Raw genomic sequence first — 18,521 nt, 5'->3', positions numbered from 1 at the left:
CTTTAAAAAACCCCACCCCAAACCCCCAGATTCCTTCTTTCCTCTTAGAAGGTGAGGTCCTAAGGGGGAAGAGCACGCCATGTCTCAGGGCTGTAAAGCAGCGGGAAAGACGGCAGCGCTGCTAACCACACGGCAAGGGTCGGACTACGCCGATTAACAAATTAACAAAGCTGTACAACAAAATCAACACATCAAACCTGAGACACTAGAAACACACCCAAGCAGCAAAACAAGGATGCGACGACACACACTGTATGTCCACGATAACTTCAGTCGCGCACTGCGGCTGGGCAGCCGCCGAGAGCAGCGCACAGTATTTCGGGTTGCTAAGTGCCACTGCCCTGCTATGTTAACCAGCTGGACCCGGGACAACACAGGCTCCCATGCAGTACAACCAGACCACCTTTTGGCTTTAGAGCTGCAGGCTAAGCAAACAACTCGCTCTGGACCTAGGCTGTAAGGAAAAAGAAAAAAAAAAAAGAAAAAACAAACAAAAAAACCCCAAGGGAACTCAACCAAACGATAAAAACCAACCCCTCTATGCTGGATGAAGAGCAGAAACTACCTTCAGCCAGAACGGCAGGCGATGTTCTTCCCTCTCCACCGGTGGCTTCCACTCGTTCGGCTGGATTTCCTCGCAGCACTTGAACAGAACGGGCAACTGTTTTGTCTTTTTATAGTACTGTGTGGAGACAGGAGAGAACACAAGACAAGGTGACTGTGGTCAGACCACCTGCCCAGTAACTGCTGCGATGCAGGATAACTATCGTGCTCTGTGGAAGGGCCTGTGTGAATGAAGCGATTCTCATCACTACTACCTTAATAAGATACTTCCCACAGAAACACTAAAAAAGCATAATAAAGGCTGAACAAGAGCTCACTGCCACCTTGGTTTCTCTCACAAGCATCAAGCTCTAGCGGGCGTGCAGCCGTACTTGCTTCCAGTGTTTCTGGTTGCCATTCTCTCTCCAGCAGTGGCCACCAGCTTACGGGACAGGCTATTTGGCCGGCTGGACCTTCAGCCTGACTGGAGACAGCACTTTCGTTTAAGCTTCGCTACCCAAAGTTTATTTGTATGAATTTGTCCAGATTACTGAAGCCGCAGTCGTACCAGGAGCGCCTGAAAGTGCTGGGCTCTGGAGAGTCAAAGTAGTAATACAAGTACTTACAAAGTACAGAGGACAAGGTCTCTTTGAAGAAATCCTCATTGCTAACAAAAGGATTACAGTTTCTTTTAAGAAAGTGTCAAGCACAGACAGAAAAAGGTCCTTGGAACAAACAGCAGATCTCTTCTTGTACAACACACACCAGCAGACACACCGATCTGACAAATCCCAGACCACAACCGGAACGCATCGCTTACTCTGATGATATTATCGGGGGCTCGATTCATGTTGAGATTCTTTATTCGCACTGTAAGCTGGTGGGCAGTTTTCGTAGGCAAGAGATACTTGCTGATCAAAGGCTTTGGAAACTCTGTCCCTTCAAAATGTTTCAGACCTAAAGCTAATAAACTGAAGGAAGGAAAGAGGGGAGATAAAAAAAACCCACAGATAAGTCTTTTAGACACTATGGCAGATTGCTTGGACATGCTGTTGACATAGATATCACCAACGTTTGCACCCTACAAGTTCTCCTTAACAAAGACGTCTCATTTGGATGCATTTTGTTCAACAATTCTAAGCACCTACTTGTCCTCTGCCTTGGTGAAGATAATCTTGTCCCGGGGAGGGTTTGCTTTCAAGGAACATATTGGCAATAACTCTGGATACATAAAGACTCTCCTTGTCGCCAAAATCCACGCCACTTGCTTTGGCAAACATGGAAATTCATTGGCTGTGAAAAGAATTAACAGATGAGGACAGATGTATCCACGGACAGCTCATGTTTTTCACAACTGACTTCTTGAAAACACTGTTTCTTTTAATCCCACCACTGCAAGGAGAGAGAGAGACACTTTCTCCCTGTTTTTTAGAATTTGCGTATTTCCTAGTTTTTGCCCTTAAGTTTACATCAACAAAAGGTAAAACTCCTTTCCCCTTCCATCTTTTCTTTTGCTCTATAACAAAACAGCACTCCTAAAAATGGTCTGTTTATTCCAAGTGATTTCACTCTCTAGGGAGCAGAAAAAAAAATCACAAACCAAATATTTGAAACCAACAGCTCAAAGCTCTTTTTTTTTACTAAAATACTCCAATGAAGGGAATATTTCCTTCATTTGTGTTAACCAACACATTTGGAACAATTATTTCCAGTTTCAGAGTTTCTTGATGGACTTCTGCAGCTGAAAACATCTGCAGAACAATAAACAGCCAGATTCTGATGTCAAACAAAAGTCAACAGCTCGTATCGTATGCTTTACTGTGCTGCAATTTTAAGAAGTAAAAAGGCAGTCAATACAGTGGACGGTTTTATCTACAAATACCTCACAAAATTAAAAAAAACCACAAATCCAAACAGCCGTCTGCACCCTATCTCGTCTGGAGGGCGCAGAGCATGAAATAACTCGCCCTGGAAATGCTCTCCCACCTCTCGTCCCCTCGCACACGTACCACTCTTCTTCACAGCTTTGCGAGGGCTCCAGTCGACTTGGACTTGGGCGTGGAAATCGTCGACGAGCTGCAGTGCTCCCTTCAGGTTACACGGCTGGAACATCGTCTGAAACCTGGGACTGAACGACTGACGAAGCAGCGTGGAGCTTCGAGCAAAGTTACCAAGCTCGCTCTGCAAAGTCAAACGCAGAGAAAGATAAAAGCACGCGCCTTCAGACTGCAGGTGAAGAGCAAACACACGTAACGCAGAAACACGAAAAATAAAAGCTGGTGAAGTGACAGGCGTAAAAAAGTAGAGTGCTGCAAGTCTTCTTCTGAGCTTCACAAATCTAGGCACAGGCAGAGCAAGTCTTTTCTTTGTTTTTTAAATTCCCCCACTTCCCAGAACATTTCCAGGTCTCAGAATATTCACTGATTACAGCAGTGGTATTTTTTGAACTTTGTTTTCAATATTTCCAGAAAAACAAGAAAAAAAAAAATTTACAAATACATGCTAATTCAAAGCACTGTCATTAGTCAGCACAATGTGAATTATTTCTCTGAGCACTGAGCATGTCCACAGTAGGCTAACAACATCATTTCCTGATTGAGTGGTAGTCTCTCCAAATCTAATGGGACCAATTAAATAAATTAAGCTCTCTAAATATCTCCAGTGACTGGCAATCATTAAAATTCATGTAGCTCTGATTTTAGACATATCCTTACCAAAAACATCCTGGTAGTACTGGCCTCTGAACTTAAAGCAGGGTTGGAGCTTGCAAGAAGATGGATTTGAGTCAGAAGCTGAACATGCTTGAAGAATAAAAGCAGACAAATGGTTTTTTTCACTTTATCAGAAATCCAAGAAACTGGAAAGTATAAGCATAGCGGCACAAGATATACCTCCTAAGCATCCCTAAAATCACATTCTGCCTTCAAAAGAATCTTTTAAGCAATAGAGAGCTGAGGGGAAACTTTAACATCCTCTGGCAGGAAGTTTATCACATGGATTTTGAACACATCTTCTGTTTAAATCTTAGTGCAGCTTCCTAGCTTTTGTGCCAAAGTCTCATACTATAACGATCGATACAGGAGTGATATTTCTTTTTTTCTAATTAAATACTGAAGTATTTCTTCAGCAACAATGACTTCAGCTATCAGAACTCCTCATACGCACACAAACACCACACACCTTGCTTTGCAGCTGAAAAATTAAAAAGGTCATTTGCTCCACACGTCTAACGCCAGGTCCGTTTCTCTAGCTTGTGCCCGAGAGAACTGGGCCCCTTCCTTGCTGCCACAGACCAAGACATGACCCTGCATGAGGTATGCAGGATATTGAACAACTACTTGGCGAGGCTTGTATCAAGCTCACACAGAGACGGGGCACTGCGGCCTCACGGGACTGAGCTGACGGCGAGTTTCAACTTTTGAGAAATCCTCTTGAGCTTTGTACTTCTCTACATACAGCTTCTCATCTGTGCTGCTGACAGCTTTTAAAATGTCCAAACCGAATTCATACACAGCTTTGCATGGTGGGAGGAGGGGAAAAAAGAATCCAAACTACATCAAGAGTAATATTCTCAGAAAGTAATAATAAAGTTGGTAAAAATCGAGGATTTGACAGACTACAGTCAGAATTTAAACACGCCCAAGGCAGCTACCTCACATGAGAACAACACATATGCCGAGGAACAAGCTCTACTTTGCACATCCAATTCAAATTGTCTTTCAGTGTGGAATCAGGCATGTAACTATCACCTAGTAAAGCTCCTGCTTCAAATGTAGCTTCTTCAATTAATTTCTTTAAGCAAGCCTAAGTGCTTGCTGTACCACTGGCTTTCCCCGCCCCGTATACAACAAACATTCATTAGGTCAGACCAGACAACGTTTTATTACCTGCTGCATTTGCTGCTGGAGCCTCTTTCTTTGCATACTGTCCAGAACCAGGCTCTGTAGAGGCTTCTCGTTCTGAGGTTTTGGTTTTTCTGTCTCTTGTGGTGGCTTGATCGAGGACTTTTTCATTCTCAACTGCTCAAGTTGTTCCTTCACCGTCCTGTGCTGCTCATTCAGTAAATTGGCCAGAGGCTCTTCAAATCTGTATGAGATCAGGCAGCCCGAATTATAATAAGCATATATTTAATAACCATTCACATTTATTTAGAGTATTTCACTCTGTATCTGGGATGCACAGTTGAAGAACTATTATCCCTGTACGACTCAACTCTTTGACAGTATACTTCCACTTGAAAAACCAAAGTTATTTATACAGTTGACTTATACACAAATCCTTCCATCTCCCACAGCACTGCTGTAGTTCTGGGATGCAATGCTTCAGCTGTTGATTCCAAGGACAGGTAACAGGCTTGTCCACCATTTCCAACCATATCCCAGGTGCGTTCCACTCGGGTGCTCAGGTACTCTCAACGGCAGCCAGGATCTAAGACAATCCAGAACATGCTAGAACCAGTCCTACCGAGCTCGTATCATCAGGCGAGGTCTGAACCCTAGGTACTAGGGGGGGGATTTTACCACCAGGGTCTCCAGAACGATCACACACTGACTCCAATGCTGTTACTTTAAAAAAGAAGTATTACCTAGCTTTATGCAGAGTACTCTACTAGACATCTGCTGACACGACAGGAAGAGCTACTGCTGTAGCAGAGAGAGGATGCACGCATTCCCATCCTTTCAAAAACAGCTTCGACTATCCCCTGCTTTATGACAGATTTTTATTTATTGCAGCCACACCAGTTAACGTTCTGGTTTCCCCTCGTCATCAGCTGCGCTTCTGTAACAGGCCTGAAGCCACTTGTAAGTAAAGTTGTTCCACAATGCTTCTAATGCAAGGTATCACAAAAACGACAATAAACCTGGCAAATGGATATCCTGCCACACAATGACTTTACGAATTCCATACGCAGGTAAAACTGAGGAAGAACCAACTGGGAGAACTGCCCGCAGGAGAAAACTGAACGCGAGCCGTTACCAAAGACAAATACACACAACTGATAAGGGAGAGCATAAAGTTTCCCTGCTTTCAGTCTGTAGCTGGTTTAAGAATCGCTGCACTCCCCTCTGGTACTGCTCACCCCAGAGAGAGCATCAAGGAACTCCAGCCTTCATTTTAGCTCCTTTCCCAAACAGATACAGCTTGATCTCGAGCTGATCTGCCCCACAAACAAGGAGACACGACTCATACCGCAGCTCACCTCTAGCCAGCTCCTGTAACTGGTTAAATAGAGCGGTGTTATTACCCAGAAAGAAACGCTTTAGACCCTTTCCTCTTCAAGGCACTGTTTCAAGTATAAGCCATACCAAAAATCAGCAAAAGCCAATTTCCAAACTTTCTGGTCGTCTCAGACCTAGCCCGCAGCTATCTTCTGCAGTCTTTTTCCTTAGAAAAGGCCACCATTACATCCAAGCTTTTTACTTCAAAGACAAGGTGACACACTCAAACCCGCTCCTCAAGTGTTTTTTATCATCAAAAAAATGTTAAGGGCAGTAAGTGAATTTACCCCTCCCCTCAGTAAAAAAAATTTTTAAAAAGGCAAGAAAACCATTCTTTTTCTGACATTCTTTCAGAACACTACACTCACCACCACAGCGTAAAGCACAAGAATTCAGAGAGCAAGAGCAGCTGTCACTCTGAGGTCAGGACCTTCTTTGCACAGGCCCCACGTAGCTTTGATCACGTCTGCAGCAACACCCCAGCATCGACTGTTTCTCTACCCATTGCTTTGAAGTACCATCCCCAGTCACACAGTACCCTGCTCCACTAACTACTGTTCGTTCAACAGCCGGAGTGAGTGACTTAGCAGGTAGTGAAGCAATTTTTTCAGCAGAATTAGTCTAATAAAGGGGGGATATGTGGACGGGCTTGAGAAACAAACACAATTTAAATACGCAGTGGCAGTATATACAGCATGGAGATTGAACAGGCAGGTACTAAATCCTCCACTAGAGATGCTGGCTTGCTGGAATAGATCCCCACTCTGGAAGACCTCAGCTGTTCTCAGCTACGATACAGAACAGCCAGCACCGATCTTTTCGTGCAGGGATTCTTGCTGTCTCTTTCTGAACAGGTACATTTTCGTTGTTGTCGTCACCTTCTTCAAATGCATCACAATCAGTAAAGTTAAAGGTGGCAGACAGAAAGAGGGTCAGGTTAAGCGCTCAATCTCATAAATAAAAACGGAACAGAGTTTTCAAAACAGTAGCCTGTGCTGAAAAGGCATTTCCTCTTTGGAGGATGGCATAGCACACCTGCAGGTAACCATAGGCTTTATATCATAAGAGAGTTGTTATTATTTTTTTAATTTTACAACCATAACTGAATGATCCTACCTAAGTGCCTGTGGTGTATTAAAATTTGGCCGTGACTCTGTAACATTATCTTCATCTTCTGGACCTTCATCCTCCATGTTCGAGAAACCCATCTCATCCTGAAACTGACAGCAAACGCGTAGCAACAGTCAGGAATCGAAAGCGCAAGCGGTACGTTAACCACCGACTGTCTGGAACTAACAAAGCCCATGACGATCCTCTCAGCACACACATTCATCTCTGCAGGGACTTGTGGAAGTTCCTATACACACTCCTTCCCAAGGCCAGCAATTACATGTTTACAGCAGGGCCCTTTGCACATGGTCAGCGCCAAGCCTCTCGCAGACAAGACCACCCCTTTACGGCTTCCGAAAGTTCATGTCAGATCTGAGAAAGATCTGTTCTTCAGCACTACACCCAATTCAACACTTACTGTCTCAAACAGCTCCTCCATCAGTTCATTCACTTCCTTTTCTGCAAGCAGAATTAAAAAGAAGTGTGAGGATTCCTCTTCCGAGAAACACTTCGCAATCCTGTCATAATACCGACTCATTTAAGGAATCTCTCTCGCAAAGGGAAACCCTCCTCTTGCAAAGAGAGAAGGAAGAAAGTTCCCTGATACTATATCCCTTTTTCATTCTGGGCCCCACAAAACTTCAGCTGAGACTGTTTTGATTCAAAAATGTAATATAAAAGCTAATTTTCAGAATTAAAGTTATGTTAACCTGTAATAAGGCCCGAACCAAATCTGCTTTGCTGAGCAGATGGAAAGTGGTATGTTTATAAAACTAACTCCAAGATTGCAAGGATTTGGATAAAGTTTAATTACGCCCAAGTCATAAGGCAAACTGAACTGGCTGAAGCTTTATGGAAGACTGTACTATCCCATAAGTATTATTCTCCAGTCTTTGCTCTGGAGTAAGGTTGTACCTGACAGCACAGCAGCTCTGGCTGGATCCTTTCACGCATTCACGGAAAGCCAGCTTGGCACAGAAAAGCTGCTCAAGTCAGTATGCAGATTTATTTTTTTTTTAATTAGCCTACACTGCAAAATCTTTGCAAGAAAACACTCACTTCTCAAAACAAATTACTAATCCTAAGAGGAAAGGAGGTGGGACTCCCAAAGGACTTACTGGTAATTCTCACAGCACGATCATTTCTGAAATCTTCTGTATCTGGTTCATCCAGATCTTCCAGGAAGTTGTACTCGGGGTCATCATCATCATCTGCTTCATCTAATGAGAAGCACGTTTTGAAGTGTCATTACCCTGCCCCGAGACCAATCTGTTGCCAGAAGCAGCAGCACTTCATTTACTGCCTGACTTGGCACAAAGAGGGCTGGGATTACTGCCTAAAATTAACTCTATGTTCCTTTTTATGGGAGCAGTATCAAGCCCATCCTCTTTTCAAAATGAGCTACCAGCACCCTTATCTGTAGCCATTCCCACTTAGAAAAGCTGGATTTATTCTCTGTGACCCGAGTTTCAGCTAAATTTAGAAAGAGCAAAGCAGTATTATTTCAATTCGTGTTTTATATTCAATTTGCACAGCTGCAAGCAACCGGTAAATTAAGGATGAAAGGAAATCAACCCCAAAGCTTGTTCTTGTTTCTTCTCAAAGAACAGAACAGTTGTCGCTACCAAAACAAGCCATGGCCCTCACACGGAGCGTGACACTCAGACAGATTCAGCTGTATCGATGCTGCCAGCTTTGTGACACAGCACGATGGGTTACAGGCTGAAACAGGTAACTCTCGTTTATGGTTGCTGCATATGCTGGCTAGTAAATACTTACAAGCAAGACACCTGAAGTTTAAAAACCCTCACAAATGTCCACAGAGAAGATGAGGAAAGGTCAGGGCATGCAAACCAATAATGGCTGCAGCCCAGAACATCACGCATAAATAGAAACAAAAAGCTCCAGGCTTTCAATGTAACCCCGGATGCCAGCGAACAACCACCAAGCATCTGTCACATACCTTCATTCTCCACATCGTCGTTCATGAGTCCTCCAAGCCACCTTTTCCATTCTTCATCGTCGGCCGTGTTGGGATCATACATATCGGGTGTGATGTCTGGGGCTCGGAGCTCGGCCTCCAGCTGCCCAAGAGGAACATCCTTCAGTGGTCTCTTTGATCGCGTTCGGAAGGCAATGAGGCTGTCTTCCAGGGACTGAAAGGTGAAGGAAAAGCACCACGGAATTACAACGCCTCTGCTTTTCTCAGTTCCTCCAGCAGTGGGGTTTTCAGCCCAGCCAAAAAAGTCCAATATCAAAAATATTAGATTCCTGCGACAAAGAATCGTCTACTTTGGTAGTCCAAGAGAGCTAAACTTTCACTATTAAACTTGCTATTTATACACTATAAATATATTATTGTTCATTTATCTCATGCTAAGCTCTTATCCACTACTGAGGAAACAATCTCCACTTGCAGTATTTGATTCTTTCACGTGTTTCACTCTGTTTGCCCTCTTCCGTATCCGAAATAAATCCCGAGCAGCAGCACAGGACTGTTTCTTCGGGACTCCTCACCCTCACACAGTTACATTTTTCTCATTATTAATATGAAACAGTGGCTCTCTTTACAACCAAGCTTCCTCAGGTCTTAACAGTACACTTTCCCTGCAAAACACAACTAAGCTGACAGGCTCTTGTTCAAGAGGAAAACTATTTTCATCAGCTACGTAAATGTCATAGAATTACATTTAAGAGTCAAAACAATGGCAGTGAGAGACTCATGAGCATAAATAGAAAGCGTAGTTACAAGGAACTAAAATCACACGTCACTGACAACGCTCTACCAACAGCTACCTCTATTCTCTCTCAGACCTAGCGTCCTACACACTATGGAGACTCCATTTCTTATTTCAAGTGACCACAGGAGAGCAGGACACAGTAAAAGTAACAGCAGAGAACAGCAGAAAGCTGCCTCCTTTCTAACAAATTTTACTCAGACTGAACCCACACGGTGACAGCATCCCCCAGAACAGTACCTGGTACGAATCCATGCACACTGGGCTTGAAGCCAATTCTTCATCCACCGCATGCAGCTTCTCCATGAACGTGCTGTCTTTGTTTTGCTTTGGTTTAGGAGGCGGCGGAGGTCCCATAGGAACTACTTCGGCACTAATATGTCTAACAACAGGTGTAGTGACCTTCTCCATCTAATCAAAAAGGCCTTTGTGTTAAAAGGTTTTATTTAGAACATTAATTTCCAAGGACAGAATAAGTCTCTTTTTCTGCTTGAAGAGAGTCTAGCACAACAGAAATGAGAGAAATGCTTCACAGAAGGAAACGGATTCTTCATCTTACACTCACTCTGATTTTCAGATAGTACAAATAAATTTACTATCCAAATGACTGGTAGGAAAGGAGACATTTGGAAGACAGGAGGATCACTCTCAACTTTACTAGAGCTGATAGACCTGAACACCAGTAATCGTGGCACACTCCCAACCCTCCCAAAACCAAAGCCCTAGTGAGTAGGACATGGAAATACCCCTACATTATTGCTCCTTCTCTGATTCCAGGGTCAGCGGTCAGCTCTCACCGTCGCTTTCTCGTTCTTGTCTGCTGACGCTCGGCTCTTACCACACTGCACATACTCCTTCTCCTGATCTGACCGCACGTACGGTCACCACAAATACCTCTATGCTGTTATCAAAATCGCTTTCTCCTCCTAAGCTAAGCACAGAAAGCAATTTGCCTGCACTCCTCTCAAAAATCATCAGGAAAATAACCATTATCTGACTGTTTCCATTGCCAGTGCTTTTTTAAGTACCCGTGTTTGTTTCAGACTAAGCTCTTTCTGCAAGGATCGGGTCGCACGTCCCTGCTTATGCAGGAACCACTGCAGTGGGACCCTGAAGCCACAAAGCACCTCTAATGTCACCACAACTTTAAGCAATAATACGTATTTTTGCTTTTGGATTAATAATTTAGGAATAATGACTGGAAGTGGTTTCTGAAGAAAGCAAAAACTCTCTTGCAAGTTTACCTCGCAGAGCGTCCCTCCCTCTTCATCAGATGATCGCCTTGTCCTGGACCGCTTTGCTCCCCGAGGAGAAGAAGCAGTGCTCTCAACATCGCTTTCCAGTAAGCTCTACAGCACAAAAGATGCAGAATGCAATCAAACAATCACACTACAATTAAACACTGCTTCAACTAACATTCCAAAGACTCTTTTGTAGCCAAATGAATAATAGAACAATGAAGAAAAACTCCTAGAAGGTGTGGGGCAATTTAGAAGGTTTCAGGTATTAAAATAAAGAGAACATTCTACTGCCTTGAACACAGAGACAGCTCCACGCTGAACAGATCTTTGTACAAGTTGCATTTACCTCTTCTGCAGTCTCATCCTCATCCTCATCGTCAGGCTGGTATTCTTCATCAGATGAATCATCTTCCTCAAGAGGAATGTCCACAAACTGAGGAGGCTGCAACAGAACAGAAGAAGGGTGACAGCTTTTTACCGGCAAGATGAAGAGTTGCACTCTAATGGTGCACTATCAGAGCAAAGATTTGTAACTGAGGAAACACCCTGAAGCTCAGAAAGTCTACTGAAAAAGGCTGACTAAAGCAAAGAAATTACTAAGGTAAGACTGGTAAAGCAAAGTAAGTGGTCTGAAAAGGCGCAAGGATGGGCACGTCTGATTTAGCACTTACGATGGAAACGCTGCATGAGCAGATGCTGTCTCAAAGACAGGTTTCTAGCAGCTGAATGGCCATCCCCTCCTCCTACACTGCTGAACCCTGCCAGCACCCAGGTAACAAATCTTCTGGAGGAGGCAGAGATCCAGGCCTTATTTCCAGGCAGTGTTCCAGTGCACAGAGCAGTCCCAGGGAGGAGACCTGGGCAGTGGCATTCACCGCCAGGAGTTTCATCCAGGCAGAGGCTGCTGCAGTACTAACATGGGAAGCTGGATGACCCAGCAGAAGAGACATTCCTATGGCATGTCATCACATCGTGTTGTGTCTTCCCCTGAAGGCAGCTCTTTTGGGCCCTCTCTGCCCCTGCTGCTGCTAACTGCCTCGTCCTGCCTTGTGTACCCTGTTTGCAATGTTCCTGGTCACCAGTACTTCCAACATGCTAGACACGAGTCTGCTCCACCCCTCCAGACGGTTCCCTGCACAGCGCGGTGCCTCTGGTCTGGTCTCCAGTTTCCCAGCAGTAGCTCACTTACCTTCACCTCATTTGCCTTCTTAATTGGAGAAATATTCCATGTTGGAATCACCTAAAGACAGCAAAAACACTTTAACTATCTCCGAAAAGCACAGTGTTGGACAGCTTAAACAACCATAATCGAACGAGTACTGGAGCTTGAGGCCTTGCCCTCCGAAGCGGCCAAGAAACAGCAGACTTCAAGCAAAGGCTTTCTACACGGCCCACGAGAGCTCTCCAGCCTGCAGTATCATGGATACTGTCAATTCCCTGCATTTTCTAGCTGACCTGGTTCTATCCTGCTCATCTAAAATTAATTCTGTTTTTACAATGTTTTAATTTATTTTTTCAGTTTAAGAATAAATCACATAAAAGCACACTTTACTCTTCTTTTAAAGGACTCAACAATCAAAACCATTTGGGGGGGGGGGGGCCTGAGATAGCAAAAACAGATGACAGACTTACCACTCCCTTCTCCACAACTTCCTTCAGTTTGGAACGCGTCATTTTGGGCTCCTGAGAGTTTAAAACAAGACAACAGCAGCCTATTCAGTGATCTTCCTTAACTGCAAGCTCGTCCCCAGCAACTCTTTACTACCAGGCTTTTATCTTTTTTTAAATCCATCACTTTTTAGACATGATCAGAGTGACATAAAAAATAACCCCACATAACTGTGTTTCATAATTTACACTCATACACAGACACTACACGCTTCATCCAGGTGGCAAATCTGGTAACAAGACGTACATGACAGCACTACCCACGCTCTCCGTACCACATCACAGACCAAGAAGCTGGACTGCTGAAGGTTACCACGCGCTCGGAACAACGGAAAAAGCTTTTTACTTACAAACAAAGGTATATCTTCTGTCTCACTGATGGCTGCTTTCATCATGGCAACCACGTGCTCATTTGTGATCACCTCCTACAGCAACACACAAACACATATAAGGATACGTATAAGGTTACGTTCTGTTTGTTAAAAAGAAACAGACTTAGGTTGAAATGAACTAGTTGGAAACATGATGGGAGAAATATTCAGTGTATAATATCATCCGTCATTTTACTGTAATAAAAAAAAGATTGTTCATTGATAAGAAAATATAAAGTAAGCACAGCAGTGACAAAAACATTTGCACCGCATTCTCTGTGAATGCTCCACAGAACAGATCTGCAGCAGAAGGAAAGCAAACAGTGGAAACAGAAGCCCACACCAGTTTCCCTGCCCTTGTGTAAACATGCTGATCCCAGCTACAGGAGAAACGCTGCTATGAAGCCACAACAGAAAACTGAAATCCTTAAGCACTCACAGGCTTCCGAAATAGAAAGGGTCTTATTCTGTCGAGAAAGTATGTCATAATCTACTCTTTGATGTGCCACTTCATTTCAGAAAGCATGGTATACATTTAAAAGCCAGAAGAGACCCAGTATCTGTGACTACACTTTCTGAATGCCCCCAAAGGTTCCAGGGAAGGTAGGCGACTGTGAGGTATTTACAGCCCTTCCACAGCGCCACGTGACAGAGAAAGGCACCGACCTATGGCACCCGCACAAAATCAGCTGGTGAATCTGCCCAGAAGAACAATGGCCACAGGGATGGCAAAAAAGGAAAACATCTGAGATCACCTGGATTAGAACAGCACCAGCTGCAGACAAAAAAAAAAAAAAGAAAAAAAGCACAATTTTTGATCCTGTGGGAAAATAAGTACTATCGCTCTCCAGACCCTGGTCTTGGGATAAACTGACATCTACATCCAACACAGGAGTAGAGTTAGGGTTTCACTGCACAGCCGTGACAGCACAGATACTCTTCCTGCAGTTCCTCCTTTCTAACTGGAAGCTGTGTGAGGGACTACAAGGTTGGCTGGGGCCATTCCATCAGGACTTTATGATGAATCAGCTCACTCAAAACCAGAAACAGTGAGTTTGCAGTCACAGAGAAGTCTCGAACCAGAAGCACGCGTTTTAGCTCAGTTACTCCCGCTACCGCGGTACAGTAAAACAGACCCACTCGCCACTGCAAACAAGCGGAAGTTAGTCGGTATTGATCCCTGACCAAGCCAGGTCCGGGTACCTTCTACGCACACCACCCGATTCCCTCTTCACAGCTTTTTACAGGCGAGGTCAGGAAGCGGGTGCCTACCAAGCCTTCGTCCATGAAACTGAGCGCCACCATTAGCACCACACCCACGTCTGGGCTGCACCTCTCCGCTCCCTGCCCTGGTCCCTCCGCACTCACGTGCAGGATGTTTCGCACGTTGACAACCGTCAGGTTATGTTGCTTCGCTCCATCTTCTAAGGTGCGATCAAGAGTATCGTCCAGCTTGATGTCACAAGACAAAGATCCCTCCTCTTCTGGACTTTTCCCTTCTCTCTTCCGCTTGGCTGCCTTCCTCCTCCTCTTCCTTCTCTCTATATCCTCTCCATCTTGCTCCTCTGAAAATTAATAAAAACGGAATCTAAGAATTCAGATGCTTCACATCCAGCACATCCGACTGTACGAGCTAAAAGAAAAAGCTAGCATTATGCAGATACTGGAGCGGCAGCAGCTTTCCAACAGCTGACACGGAGATCCCCCAAAGCCAAACGGCATTACAACGAGAAACTGCCTTCTGAACAGCAGACTGAAATTCTGCAGAACCTGAGCGAGTCCCATTAGTCAAGCAAATGCAGGTCACTTATTTGCCATCCCTCCTAGCCTGATTTTACAGCACGGTCTCAGCAGCTTTTTTACACCTCTTCCAGAAGGAGGTGTTTTAAGCGTGCCACCAAGACTAGAACAGTTGCAAAACTCGAGGCACCACACAGCAAGAGCAGATTACAGTTTTTGGGTCTTAAAACTGTTTCCCCAGTGGCCCCGTTTTGTCGACTCAAGGAAACTAAGGAATCATAACTTCCTCTGAAGGAAAGCAGCGTTCTTAACAACCGAAAATTGCAGCGACCAGCTCCAGCAAGTTTCCCTTGGACACCTGCAGCTTATTTAGCCACTCAATTACGGAGGACAGGATGAAAACTTCGAAAAGCATTGCACCTAAACAGCCCCTGCTGTGGCGTACACAATTCCAGAGTTCTGCGTCTACTGCATCAAGCCACAAGTCTGTTCCTTGCACAAAGCTTACCCAAGGGAATAAACAGCCCCAAACCCTCATTTTCCTCATCCGTCTGCTGGGGCCACTCACCAGCTCTGGAGGTTTTCAGTGGCTTCATCGTGGTAGGACTTCTAACAGCTGGCTGCAAAGAACTTCTCACTGGAGACTCCTGCACTGCGGGCTGGTTTTCAGTCAGATACGGATCTTTCTGCGAATTCCCTTCCACCTCTGTATACAGCTTAGGTGTCTTCCCTGCAAACGGTATAGTGTACTAGGTTGTAGTCAGACACATCATTCAGACAGGGCTGAGCAAGGTTAAGAGGCTGCTGCAAGTACAAAAGCTTATGGTGACCCATTCAAATCTGTTAAACCAACTGCACGAGGCTACCCCAGCCTGCAAAGGTGACCCAGCTACGGCAAACACTGCGGCAGCAGTTCCATCCTGCTGGAAACACATCCAGGCAGGGAGATCCCCACCTCCAGCTACTCCAGTCTTCCCCCCTCCCTCCACTACCAGCTTTGCACCGCTACGCTCAAAACCATTCCTGCCAAATGATCCAACTGCAAAAAAACCTGATGATTTGTTTAAAACACGGTTGCGCTCCCCGTTGTATAAATGCAAACGCAACAACAGCAATCGAGCTGGGGGCAGGCACCCTCTCACGCAGACAGGTTATGCACCGCTGGAGCAGCACAGCTGGAGCGGCACCGCTGGAGCAGCACAGCTGGAGCGGCGCAGCTGGAGCGGCACCGCTGGAGCGGCACCGCTGGAGCGGCACCGCTGGAGCGGCACCGCTGGAGCGGCACCGCTGGAGCGGCACCGCTGGAGCGGCACCGCTGGAGCGGCACCGCTGGAGCAGCACCGCTGGAGCAGCACAGCTGGAGCAGCACAGCTGGAGCGGCACCGCTGGAGCGGCACCGCTGGAGCGGCACAGCTGGAGCGGCACCGCTGGAGCGGCACCGCTGGAGCAGCACCGCTGACTCCAAGCTTCCAACGCAGCTTCGCAGCCCCCCCGGCCAATTTAACCCCCGCTGCTGCGGGCAGGGGTGGCCACGTGCCCTTCCCGAAGCTACGCGAGCCGAGAAAACAACTGCGAACTGAGCCCTGTTCCACCCCGCGTTCTCCCGACACCAGCTCAGCTCTCGGTCAGGTCGGCGAGCCAGCCACAGCAGCAGAGAACCGGGGACAACGCTTGTCACAAGGAAACACCTCCCTTTTTGGCGTAGTCAGATGGGCTTACGGTGATTATGAAAAACCAGCGGAAACCTGAAGTTTCACAAACACTTTAAGCCAGTATGAAAACACATTGCCACCCAGCAAAACCAGCTCCCCGGCACTGCTGCTCCGGGCTGGCACAGCGATCTGTGTAGCACACAGGGGAGTTGAGCCAGACGGAGAGGAAAAACCCTACACACACTTCCCATGCCCCCTCCCTTTTTTTGCCAGATCAAGTCTCCAACCTCATCCAGCTCGGAGACAAAGACGTGCATCAGGAAAAGAGGAAAAGAACAGGACCGGCAACCTGGGGAAGAGGGAACGGCCGCTTGTTTCAGCAGACTTCGAGACGACCAGAGCTACAAACCGAGCATCCCGTCGGCCGCGAACACCTCCCGTCTGCCCCACGAGCTCACCCACCGCACCTCCGCTCAGGGAACTCCCGAGCAAGCGAAGATCCCCTGGGCTTTACACACAAACTCCCGAAACACCCACGTTCCACAAGGAACCTGTAACTTCATATTAACAGGCGTTCTGCACGCTCCTGCGAAGGATCACTGCAGAGCCCTGTACGAGGGCCCCTCCAGACTGCTCCTCCAAACACTCGAAAGAATTATCTTCTGACAACCACCTCTGGAACAAGAGGTTGGAGGTGGACAAAAACCTCTGGAAACCAGCACTCCTGGAAGCACTCCTGGAAGCAGCAGCTTGCGCTTTTGCCAGTGTCACAACTCACCAGCCAAACGTTTGTTTTTAAAAACTAGATGCAAGGTGACTGTTTCTGACCAAAGCCTGGATTTACAAAGCCTTGCCTAAAGACCAGCTGAAACCAACACACCCTGTACCACGCAAAACCCGCGCCAGGGGCCTAGGAACCGCACTGCTGGGACTGACCACTGTTAGAGCGCCTAAAAGCTTAAGCGCAGGGGCAAAACCAGGAAAACACACGCAAGTTTATGAAACTGGGTGGTTTAGGTTGGAAATAGGAAGGACATGGATGTGTAGGCAGGACATGGATGTGCTGGAGCGGGTCCAGAGGAGGGCACGAAGATGATCTGAGGGCTGGAGCACCTCTCCTCTGAGGACAGGCTGAGGGAGTTGGGGATGTTCAGCCTGGAGAAGAGAAGGCTCCGGGGTGACCTCAGAGCAGCTGCCAGTGCCTGGAGGGGCCGACAGGAAGGATGGAGAGGGGCTTTTCACAAGGGGGTGCAGTGATAGGACAAGGGGGAACGGCTCCAAACTAACAGAGGGCAGATTGAGACGAGATATTGGGAAGAAATTCTTCCCCGTGAGGGTGGTGAAACCCTGGCCCGGGCTGCCCAGAGCTGCTGTGGGTGCCCCCTCCCTGGCAGGGCTCAAGGCCAGGTTGGATGGAGCTCTGAGCACCCTGGGCTGGTGGAAGGGGTCCCTGCTCACGGCAGGGGGTTGGGACCAGATGAGCTTTAAGCTCCCTTCCAACAAAAACCACTCTATGATTCTAAATCTGGAAATAAAACAGCAGCTTCTGCAGCGCTCGGCAGCACTGGGGGAAGCGGCTGAAGCTCTCCCCTGGCTCCCGGGAGTCCCGAGGGAGGGAAGCCCCGAGCTCTGCCCGTCGGCCCCCCGGGAAGGCCCCGGGAAAGGCGGCCCCGGCGTCCCTCAGCCGGCCCCCGCCCGCCCCACCGCGCCCGTTTACCTTCCGCCGCCGCTTCGGGCCTCCCCGGGCCCTCGGGGAGCGGGGCCGCGGCGCAGCCCTCCCTCCCGCCCGGCGCCTCCTGCCCGGCGCCCGGGGCCGCCCGGGGCCGCTTCCCGCCCTTCAGCGAGGCCTCCCCGGGGCCCCTCCACGCGGCCGGGGCGGAGGAGAGCGGCCCCCCAGCTCTGGCGGAGGAGCCGCCGTCGGCAGCGCCCGCTGAGGAGGAGCCGCCGGCGCCGGGCAGCTCCGCGTCCTCCCCGCGCTCCCGCGGGCTCTGCGGCCCCGCCGCCGCCGCTCTCCTCTTCTTGCAGGGCAGCATCTTCAGCGACAGCGACATCCCGGCGCCCACCTGGAAGACAGGAGAGCGGCTGGCGACGGGCCCCGCCGCCCCGGCCCCGCTCCCGGTCTCGGAGGAAGCGGAAGCGCCGCCGGGCCCACCCCCCGCGCAGGCGCCGCGCCGCCATCTTGGCCGGGCGCGGGGGGGAGCCGCCGCCATGTTGGCGGCGCGCGGGCCGCCAGCCCAGC

At 47.6% G+C, this 18,521-nt stretch overlaps 1 protein-coding gene across 1 annotated transcript in view; it reads right to left on the bottom strand.

Annotated features, from left to right (window-relative positions):
• Positions 1–18,460, bottom strand: part of GON4L (gon-4 like) — a 29,735-nt gene extending 11,275 nt beyond the window's left edge. Inside the window, 20 exon segments of the mRNA XM_075445206.1 lie at positions 566–682; positions 1,364–1,514; positions 1,692–1,836; positions 2,553–2,724; positions 3,258–3,344; positions 4,431–4,629; positions 6,879–6,982; positions 7,291–7,331; positions 7,991–8,092; positions 8,836–9,028; positions 9,851–10,021; positions 10,855–10,959; positions 11,198–11,293; positions 12,041–12,091; positions 12,484–12,534; positions 12,870–12,944; positions 14,259–14,455; positions 15,199–15,360; positions 18,000–18,403; positions 18,405–18,460. Of these exon segments, the coding sequence (XP_075301321.1) occupies positions 566–682; positions 1,364–1,514; positions 1,692–1,836; positions 2,553–2,724; positions 3,258–3,344; positions 4,431–4,629; positions 6,879–6,982; positions 7,291–7,331; positions 7,991–8,092; positions 8,836–9,028; positions 9,851–10,021; positions 10,855–10,959; positions 11,198–11,293; positions 12,041–12,091; positions 12,484–12,534; positions 12,870–12,944; positions 14,259–14,455; positions 15,199–15,360; positions 18,000–18,403; positions 18,405–18,460 (2,679 nt within the window).
• Positions 18,461–18,521: the final 61 nt, after the last annotated feature.

The sequence above is a fragment of the Opisthocomus hoazin genome, chromosome 30, assembly GCF_030867145.1.
Source record: "Opisthocomus hoazin isolate bOpiHoa1 chromosome 30, bOpiHoa1.hap1, whole genome shotgun sequence".
In the NCBI taxonomy this organism is placed as follows: Eukaryota; Metazoa; Chordata; class Aves; order Opisthocomiformes; family Opisthocomidae; genus Opisthocomus; species Opisthocomus hoazin.
The sequence above is the reverse complement of the archived record's forward strand: the minus strand, read 5'-3'. Positions and strand labels throughout refer to the sequence as shown.